The sequence below is a fragment of the Vespula pensylvanica genome, chromosome 13 (assembly GCF_014466175.1).
Source record: "Vespula pensylvanica isolate Volc-1 chromosome 13, ASM1446617v1, whole genome shotgun sequence".
Lineage (NCBI taxonomy): Eukaryota > Metazoa > Arthropoda > Insecta > Hymenoptera > Vespidae > Vespula > Vespula pensylvanica.
In genome coordinates, this window is record NC_057697.1 from 2,469,037 (window position 1) to 2,479,342 (window position 10,306).

Below are 10,306 nucleotides of genomic sequence, written 5' to 3' on the forward strand. Positions count from 1 at the left end.
AATAATATGTGTATTAAGGATTTCCAAGGTACAATAAGAATTGTCATTTATTTTTATTAATAAATCCTATGATCGAAATTAATAATTTCAGGAATGTCTAAAGTATGCTGCATACGTTATAATGATGCTGCACAATTGTTATCACTTTATGAAATTCTGCAAGAGTTTCAGCATACAAAATATGTTAACACAATAATAGAAATTTTGTTAAAAGATGTAATACCTAAAATGATGCATTTTTTAAAGCCAACAGATGATATGTATTTACAGATATATAAAATGATCGATATTTTAAGTCAAGGTTTAAATCCAGAAAATCCAGTTTTAGTTAGAACAGAAGAATAGTTTTATCAAATGTAGATAAGTTATCTTTAACATAGTATTAGATTCTCAGAGAGTTGCTAAGGCAACCATGAATCAAGTAATATGATTGATTTAACAGATATGTTTATACATACTGTGTGAATAGTATTCACGAGCTTTTTTTTTTATGCAATTATAATTTAACATTTTGACAAGTATATTTTTTTTATCGAGTTAAATATTTTTTTTATAAATAAAATATAAATAAAAAGAAGTAATCACGGTGAAAATCATTTTTATTTTATTATTAATAAGTGATAATCAGTTTAATTTCAGCAAGAAAACTATTTGTTACTCTATATAATTTTTTAGAATTTAATAATATTAATCTAGATATTCAATCAAACACAGCACTAATGCATAATAATATTAAAATAAATTCTGTTACACGAAGCACTCAGTACAGCAAAGTATTTGCTGCTCATGAGGTATATATATATGTGTATATATATTGATAGATGTTTATAAATAAATAAAAATAATAACTAAGCGAATAATTATTTATAGGTAAACACAAATACTGTAACATATAGAAATAATGGAATGTACCATTATGAGGGTGGTTGGCCAAAAGATATTAATATGAAAGAGGTGGAACAAACTGTTAGATATAGACGGAAGATAGAAAAGGATGAACTATATATTCATACTATGTTGCAGTTACTACCTGTAATTATGATGATTATAAGATCACTAAAAAATAAATAAGATTAAAAAAAAATTAATTTTTTACATTTTGCATCTTTTTCTTTTTTATTTTTCAGGCAATGGAACATTGCATTTTACAAAATAATGTATGTGATATTTATGAACAATATTTCAATGATATAGAAGCAACATCATTGATACAAAGGACATTTTCCCGTACCGTAAATGTATATCGTGATCCTTTACCAATGAAACGTCAGATAACACATGTTTCCTGGTCACCTGATCAAGGAACTCGTTTTGCAGCAAGTTATTGTAATACTGATTTTAAAAATATAATGAATTTCAGTACTACATCATACATTTGGGACATAGGTTTGTGATTATTTATATTAATATTAAACTATACACAAATAAGAGGGGAATAAAATGATTATTTTTCTTTGCAGAGAATCCAGGCAGTCCATTCATGACTTTAAAGCCGTTTTGCCCGATTTTAACTTTAGAATATAGTTCTAAAGATAATAATGTCTTAGTTGGTGGTTTAATGACTGGACAAGTAGCATTTTGGGATATAAGAAGAGGATCTGAACCTAATGAAATCAGTTTAGTTAATCAAAGTCATAGAGATCCATGTGATAATGTTTTGTGGATAAACTCTAAAACTGGAACAGAATTCTTTAGTTCTTCAAAAGATGGACAGGTTTAATATCTTGTAAAAAAATATATATGTAATTATATTATTAAATTAAATTACTGATTTTTATGTTTTTTTCTATATTATAGATCAAATGGTGGGATACAAGAAAAATGAAAATTCCTACTGAAACTTTGGTAATAGATTTAGAGAAAACAGAAAATCAAAATGTTGATCAGGCAACTGGCATATCCGCGTTACAATTTGAACCTTCTATGAGTTCACGATTTATGTGTGGTCTAGAAAATGGTTATTTTTTATTAATCATACAATCTTAATTTATTAATCATTTAATAAATTATCTTAATTATATTTAATCCTGTTGTTTTAAGGTATGGTAATATCTGGAAATCGTAAAGGAAAAACACCGAGTGAAAAACTAGCAGTTAGATTTAAAGTTCAATATGGCCCAGTAATAGGCCTAGAGAGGAATCCTACATTCATTAAAAATTTTTTAACTATTGGTGATTGGACAGCTAGAATATGGTCCGAAGATTGCAGAGAATCTTGTATTGCTTGGACTCCGTAAGTATGATATTTGCTATATTTATATAATAAATATAATAATTATAAAATTACGTTATCTCGATCGATTATTTCATTAGAGGTCATCGACAATTTTTAATGGGTGGTTCGTGGAGCGCAACAAGATTTTCTGTTTTTTTCTTGATCAAAATTGATGGAACTTTGGATGTATGGGATTTACTTATACAGCAGGACACTCCGGTTCTTAGTATAAAGGTTACGCCTTTTTGTTCATTTATTTGTTTTTTTTTTAATAATAATAAATTTTAATAAATATTGAATTATAAGGTATGCGACGAAGCTCTTACTTGTGTAAGACCTCATGAACAAGGACAATTAGTTACTGTTGCTAGTAGAAATGGTATAATATATTTACTCGAATTATCGGAAGCACTAAAGATCAATCATAAAAATGATAAATTGTTATTAACAGCAGTAAAGTATATTTTTATATTGAAGATTGATTTTCAAATTATTTTATTACATATAAATTTATTTATTTATTTTTTTTTGTAGCTATTGGATAGAGAAACACGTAGAGAAAAAGTGATCGAAGCAAAGAATAGAGAAATACGATTAAAAATGAAATCTCTTCGCGTTAACGTTGATTCAGAAATCATGAATGATCCTTCGAAAAGTAATAATCGTGAGGATTCGAAACAGAATGTTCTAAGTTCGAAAGATGCTTTGATAGAACAATGTGAACAAGATTATATAAATATTACAGAAGCAGTAAGAATTTTATATTTTATTTAAACTCTTTATCATTTTATTACATATTTTTTTTACATACATATTTTTTATTACATTTTTTTTATATGAACTTATATATGACGTAACGTAAAATTCGAAGTTTTATTTATCTTCATAGTTAAAAAATACTACTTTTTAAGAAGAGATACATTTGTACAAATATTTATTAATATTTTTTTTTAGGAAAAAACGAGGCGATCCGCAGAAAATGACGTTGAACTAAACAATAATAACATAAACGGTAATACAGTTATCTAAGCAAATTAGAGTAATTACCGTAATCTATTTACAATTATGTGATTAATAAATATAGAAAGGAAAAAATCTATTGTGTTTAATCGTACTTTCCTACGAATGAATTTTTTTAATTCAATTGAAGTTGATTTGATGTCAGAAAAATAGGTGAATTATAAGTGCATTATAATCAATACGGGTTTCCACACACAAGTAGCAAACACCTGCTGTTTATCGATCTATTCACGTTCCGTGCGTAGTATGGATAAACGTGAGTGAAGTTCTTGTAGGCCATGTAGTTGGTGTGTCGCCTGTCAAAGTGTTAACCATTTAAAATGTTTATTACCAAATAAAAATAATATTGTAAATAAAGTTCTACAATTTTCGAAAATATTGAAAGAAAAATGTATATTCCATCCTTAAATCTTCAAAAAAAATTCAATATTCTAAGAATAACAAGAAATAGATTAGTAATAAGAAAATTAATCTAAATTTTAATTGTAAGACCAGTTAATGTTTATAAAATATATATATTTTAATTGTGATAAAGATAATGATTTATAATAATACTTTTTAGATACATAATTTAACGAGATGAAGAATCGGTGAATAAGTGTATTTTATTGTAAACAATTCGAATAAAAAAAAGAATTAAAAAAGTTTTACGATGTCAGAGAAAGAGAAGACACGTTTAGTACATAATTCTGACTGGACGTCTGATCGAAATGTAAGTAAATCAGAAAGTGAAATGGAAGGTCAGTGGACAGTTGTTAAAAGAAAAAAACCAGAGAAGAAGAGAACCATACAAGCATTTGAAACTACTGATCGTAAAATGTTGCTAAGTTCAAAAGGAGATGATTTAAACGATTCTCTGACAAATTCTATGAGCAACGAATCTGATATGAAAGAAAGAACAAACTCTTCTCCCTTCGTTGCTAATAGAAAAAAATTAGCAAGATCGAACAATTTAAAATCCGTCGATGTCGTTGTGGACGTTCATCAACGTTGCGAAGAAACAATATCGAAGAAATCATTAAAAAATAAGGTTGAAACTTTTGACTCCAAGTCCATCGAAGTATCAGAGTTAGAAGATTTATCTTTAGGTAGTAATCTTCAAGAGGAATCAAAGAAAAAAATTAAAGTTGCAACGAAGGATAATTTTGTCATAGATTCGATTGAAAAATTCGAGGGCAACGAGGAAGAAATAACTTCAACGCCTATTCTATCATCTAGATCTTCGAGAAATTTATTAGAAGATAAACCACGTCGTAGGAAACAATGGGAGACAGTACGTCCTGTGATAAACGAAGTTACGAATTTACAAAAGCCACCAAGGAAACGCTGGTCCAAAGACACTAGCGTTATTCGTTTACCAGAAACTCTGGATTCTTCATCGATTAATGAGAAGATTTCAAAGACTTTAGAAAGGTCAAGGATACCGGTACCAGCTCCAAGATCATCCTCGACGAACAAACAAAATTCACGTTTTGCTTTTGAGAATGAAGCATTTATATCGGAGAACGAAGAAGTTTTGAGAATTGAGAAAGATCATGTTAGAGATGATACGAGAATTGAGATGAGAAGAATGAGTGATCGAACAGATACACCTTCCTCTTCTCGAGATTCGAGAACTCATTTTTCTAAGAGAACTTCACCGAGAAAACAGGAAACAACGTCGACTCTAGAAAATACCGAAGATTCCGATGCTAATTTATCTTCGTCGTCGATGAAGAAAATGTCACATTTGTCCAGAAGACGAAGAAAAAATTCTCTTCGCTCGAATTTGTCGAATAGTTTCGAAGAAATATCAAATGATCGATACACAGTATCCGAAGATGAATTAATTAATGATGATCGTGAGGTATTAAAAAGACAGAAAAAAATTACGAAATATTCGAGCCGAGAAAGTTTTTCAACGAACGAGAAAGAAGAAGAAGAAGAAGAAGAAGAATCGTCATCGAGAATATGGACTAATAAAACTTCATCTGAAAATAAAAAAAAGAAAGATTGTCAATCTAAAGAAGAAATTCGTCATTTAGTCAACCAGGAGGATTCGAAAAAGAAAAAGAAAAAAAAGAAAAAAAGTGAATCGATAAAGTATATCTTAATTATGATTCACAAAGCTGATATGCTTGAGACCGATTATGTGACTAAACATCCTATGGTTAAAGTACATATTGTCGATGCAGAGACTGGTAATTATTTAAAAAATAAAAATGACAGCGAAAGTTCATACCTGCAGCCAATGATTACTGGAAAATTTGATTTCAAGGAGAATAGATCAATGATACCTATTTGGGAAGAAGAACTTATTTTTGAACATGATTTTAAAACGGTCATGAAGATTGGAAATGAACAAGTTATTCTTTTTTTCGAAATTGTTGATCTTTTGAGCTTTGCTGAAGCTAGCTTCAACTACGATAGGTTTGGCAAGTTTCTTGATTTGATCATGTTCAATTTTGAAATCAATTATTTTTTATAATAATCGAATTTATTTTATTGATATTCCGACGAACAGGTAACGAAGGATGTTGGTATAAAATAGCTTGGGCATTTTTGAAACCCGTTGGAACGAATAACGCGATGCACGTTGATAAAAAAATTAGATTGCAGTTATACAGACCTCAGAAGAGTACAAGGAACTTTGGTTCAAGAAAATGTGAAGTAAGAAAGAATAAATATATTTATTCGTTTGAAATCTTCCATGCAATCTTTTTAACAGGTTTACAATTGGTGGAAATCGAACAAAAGAGACAAATATCCAAGCAGTCTTTACGTCACTGTTACATCTATGAATCCACCGAAATTAGAACCAGTACTCTATCAGCAGCTCTCTTTTGACGATATTTTAGATATTGGAAATGAATCTCATAAATTATCAGTGCAGTCATCAGAATTAATTAATTTACCAAGATGGACAAGATTAGCTGCTCAATCTTGTAAAATACCAAATGAGAAATATTTTGAAACTGAGATTAGTGAAAATGGGTGTTTCTTTCTTGCTTTTAATAACGATGGCAAATATCTAGCTTGCGTTTTTTCTGAAGAATATGATTATCCTATAATAGTATATGAGGTATAACCCAGCGTGTATGATTTATTAATTGCAAGGAATTTCTTATAATATTGATTGAATTTTAGATCGAGTCTAATAAAGTTCACGTTCGATTTTCTGGACACAAGACATTCGTATATTCATTGAACTGGTCACCCGATGATCATTATCTACTTTCTGTTTCATCGGATCAAACTGCTCGTATATGGGACGTTCGTAATAAAATTGTACAACATATTCGAGTGAGTTAACAGAGAGAAAGAGAGAGAGAGAGAGAGAGAGAAAGAGAGAGATATTTTTCTTCCGTGATATTTTTATCATATAAATTCCAAAATTTCATGAAATTTTTCTCAGATGTTGCCTCATCCTTCCTACGTTTACTGTGGTAAATTCAATCGCAGAAACATGTCGATAGTAGTTACAGGATGTTACGATCGTATTGCAAGAATATGGACGAGAGATTTAAAATCGAAGAATTACGAGCTGAGTCAAGAATTAGAGACACACGAGGGATTTGTTAATTCTTTATGCTTTCAAAAAAATGATAATCTTCTTACAGCTGACAGCGTTGGTACGATAATATTATGGTCAGTGAAAAAAAATCGTAGAATGTCTTCTAAAAAAGAATGGTATCTATCGAAGAAGATAAATATTCGCGAAATAGAGAACATCACGATAAATGCAATTATTTTACATCCCCTCGAATCAAGATTGCTCGTTCATTCGAGAGACAATGGTCTACGAATGATAGATCTTGCTGCTGGTGTAGTATTACAAAAGTATGATGGTTTGAAAAATCAAAGGTATTCCTTTCTTCTCTTTTTGATTCTAAAGATGTTAAAATAATGAATTAATTAATTCTAATTATATCATAGAATACAATCTACAGCTTGTATCTCGCCTTGCGGTAGTTTGATCTTTTGTGGCGGAGAAGATTCGACTTTGAATGTGTGGAATTTAGAAACTGGTAGATATTTAGCAAGATATACGATCGAACGAACCTTCAGAGCAGTAACTTGCGTTGATTACCATCCATACGATCATGTATTAGCATTCTCAAGTTTTGGTAGTCCTTCTCAAGTTAGAATTTTAAAGTTCGAAAAGAATTCGACAGGGAAGAACATAGGTTTATCGATGATGATGGAAACTGAAAGAGAAAATGGTGATTATAGGGTTGATTTCAGTTTGAATCTTCCGAATGTTTCTATTAAAGAAAGATCAAGATCAATGTCGAGTAGTAGACGACAGGAATTATTAAATGAAGGAGAATTAAATAGTTTCCGATCTGCTCGAAGTCGTAATTCGACTATTGTGAATATTTTTCAAGATGAAGAAAATGGAAAGTATGAGAGTGCGAAATTAAAATTGCGACGACTGAAGGAAACCGAAGAGCAATTGAAAAGTCGTAGCACCAGTCGTTTATATAATATCATCGAGAAGATCGACAGGATACTTTCGAATACGTCTAGATCATCGAATGATCTTGAATCTGGCCAGAATTTTCTTTTTAAAGATCAAGACAAAGATAAGAATAAATTCTCGATGAGTTTTAATCAGGATGATAAGAAGAAAGAGAAAATCAAGTTGAGAAAATTATCTTCATTGAAGAATTCGAACGTAGATCATTCTAGTTCGTATATTGAATCAAGTTCTATGAGTTATGATGGAAAAGAAACGATCGAAATGAAAACGTTCCACGTTTTGAAAGAAAATGAATCAGATTTTAATGATAGGAGATCGAAGAGTGCAAAGGATTCGAGAAGGAGTAAAATCGTTCGAGAAAATACATCGAAGACTTTTTCTGACGGTGCAGTGGATTCTAGAAGGAGTCGAGTTTTTCGTAAAGAAATGTCTGATGATCATTTTAGTCCTTCGGATTTTGTGATTTCGCAAGAAGTTCACGAATTAAAGATCACTTCTTCTAGTTCATCAGAAAGTGCGGGTACTTACGTTGTAGAGAAAGCAGAGTTAGAACAAAATAAAGATTCGAATTCTGTGAAAACTTCAGCTAATGACAGATCTATAAATAACGGCGACAAGAATTTTGTAAAAATGTTAGAAAGTGATAGTTCACTGCCAAGTAATGCTACATTCACTTTAGAAAACGAGATTCTTATTTCTAAATCAAGAAAAAAAAAGTTTGTATCTTAAAAAGGAATTTTCGAATATATATATATTTAATTATATAGTTTGCAAAGATATATTGGTTGGTGACAATGAAAATAACTTAAGATATATATTTTTTTTTGAATGGTTCCACGTTACTATAATATAGATCAATGTCACATAAAATAAGTGATAAATTCAATTTTTACAGATTTTCCACTCAGGGTATTTTCTTAATTATTGGCACATATTTTATCAACAGCTTTTGTTACAGTTTGCTATATCTCATGGTCTTTAAATATTTAGTGTAAATTTGCGGTATCTTCTTTTTACGAAAAATGCGATTGTTTCAAACGATAGCAAAATTTTTTATTAACCTAACCATTTTACCGGTTTTATATATTTTATATTTGTATATGATATTCCTTACAAATTTCATAAATATTTCCATGGGACTATATATATTATTAATATCTTTAATTAGTGGGATTAATTTGATGGATATTGAAGAGATCAATGAATCAGTACAGGTATACCAGTTATACATTTTTATACGTATTTTATACACACACACACACACACACATATACACACACCCACACATATATATAAGATATAAAAGATAACAAATGTGTGTGATTAAAATGAAAAAGTTTCTAAGAAAAATCCAAAATGTGTAATGTACTAAGAGGTTTGGCAATCGTAAGCATTACTTTAATATTCTTTCCATTTTTATTTATATTTAACCTTTATCTCATGTTTATTACTGTGATCTTTAATATTCTGCAATTTATTTATATATTTCTAATGATCTTACTCGGTGCTTTACCAGATAGTGCATTAACGGATTAAAAGGTGAAAAGAAAGAAATGGAATGTTACACACACACATATATACACACACACACAAACTCTTCTGATAATATAAAAATTAATTTCATAATTAATTATTTTTCAGAATTCTGATGAGGTTACACCAAATGACTTAAATTAATGTCATTTAATTATCTACACAATCGACATTCACATTGTTTAACAGGAATGAAACATTTAGATTCAATTGGTTAAAATTTATCGAAAAAAAAATGATAAATTTACGATAAGAGCAATGTGACAAATGAATTATTTATAATATTAAATATTTTGTGCATATTATTTATAATAATAGATAATTTGAAATTTAAGTGCTCGCTCTTTATAATTACACAATTTAGATAATACTATTAAATTATTAAGGCTGTTCATCACGCAATATCCATCCAGAGAAGTTATGGTAAATCATTTAGGCATTTTAATGATTTTTGGACAGATCATTCTGAGGTAAAAATAAAGAGATGTGTTCTACCATACACGCTAATAGGTTTTAGTTTCTGAAATATTTAAAAATATTAGAAAAGTTCATAGTTCCCTTTATATTTAATACTCTATAGATGTCGGTAAATTCTAATTATACGTTGGTAAAAATAACGTCGGTAATCTAAATCGTATATTTATAACGTTGGTAAAGTAGATTCATATATTGTTTATGTAGTTCATATTTTGCCCACACCTACCGCTGAATGCACATCTGCTATTAAGGTTATTCGTCTCGCCTGGTTTTATGATTTATGCTGATAATGAAAACAAGTGTAATTCTTGACCGATTTTAATGAAGAAGGTCTCATTTTAAAGACGAAGGTTTAATCTAGGACATCACTTTTTCGAATTTTTGAAGAAGTTTCATTTTCTTTGAAAAAAATCGTGTTAAAATATTTTGTTCTTTTGGGAATAATTTATTTATAAAAATAAAGCTTTTTCAAAAATTTGGGAAGACTATGTCCTTGCTTAAACTTTCATCATTAAAACGCGATTTTGGTCATTAAAAATCGATTAAAAATTATGGCTGGACTCGTTGATGGTGTAGATACTGTTTTTTTCGTGAAAAGA

General features: G+C 29.3%; 1 protein-coding gene across 4 annotated transcripts; it reads left to right on the plus strand.

Moving 5' to 3' along the window:
- Positions 1 to 350: 350 nt before the first annotated feature.
- Positions 351 to 9,716, plus strand: LOC122633798 (dynein axonemal intermediate chain 2-like). Of its 4 annotated transcripts, XM_043822164.1 has the most exons (11): positions 351 to 791; positions 871 to 1,032; positions 1,128 to 1,386; positions 1,461 to 1,714; positions 1,798 to 1,957; positions 2,041 to 2,233; positions 2,314 to 2,449; positions 2,522 to 2,668; positions 2,750 to 2,965; positions 3,170 to 3,227; positions 3,798 to 3,936. In XM_043822164.1, the coding sequence occupies exons 1-11, from the start codon at positions 720 to 722 to the stop codon at positions 3,803 to 3,805; spliced, it is 1,665 nt and encodes a 554-aa protein (XP_043678099.1). In that variant the 5' UTR covers positions 351 to 719; the 3' UTR covers positions 3,806 to 3,936. The 4 variants fall into 4 exon arrangements, with proteins under 4 accessions (XP_043678099.1, XP_043678098.1, XP_043678095.1 ...); XM_043822163.1 differs by lacking the exon at positions 3,798 to 3,936 and having other exon boundaries at positions 3,170 to 3,611; XM_043822160.1 differs by lacking the exons at positions 351 to 791; positions 871 to 1,032; positions 1,128 to 1,386; ... (4 more) ...; positions 2,522 to 2,668; positions 2,750 to 2,965 and adding exons at positions 5,739 to 5,884; positions 5,943 to 6,296; positions 6,362 to 6,517; ... (1 more) ...; positions 7,151 to 8,911; positions 9,339 to 9,716 and having other exon boundaries at positions 3,798 to 5,649.
- Positions 9,717 to 10,306: the final 590 nt, after the last annotated feature.

Bases quoted from the DNA above. Each gene is read 5' to 3' on its own strand.
- LOC122633798 (XM_043822160.1), top strand. From the start codon at position 3,888: ATGTCAGAGAAAGAGAAGACACGTTTAGTACATAATTCTGACTGGACG. The intron at 5,885-5,942 runs GTAAGAAAGAAT...TCTTTTTAACAG, and splicing joins TTGGTTCAAGAAAATGTGAA to GTTTACAATTGGTGGAAATC. The intron at 6,297-6,361 runs GTATAACCCAGC...ATTGAATTTTAG, and splicing joins ATCCTATAATAGTATATGAG to ATCGAGTCTAATAAAGTTCA.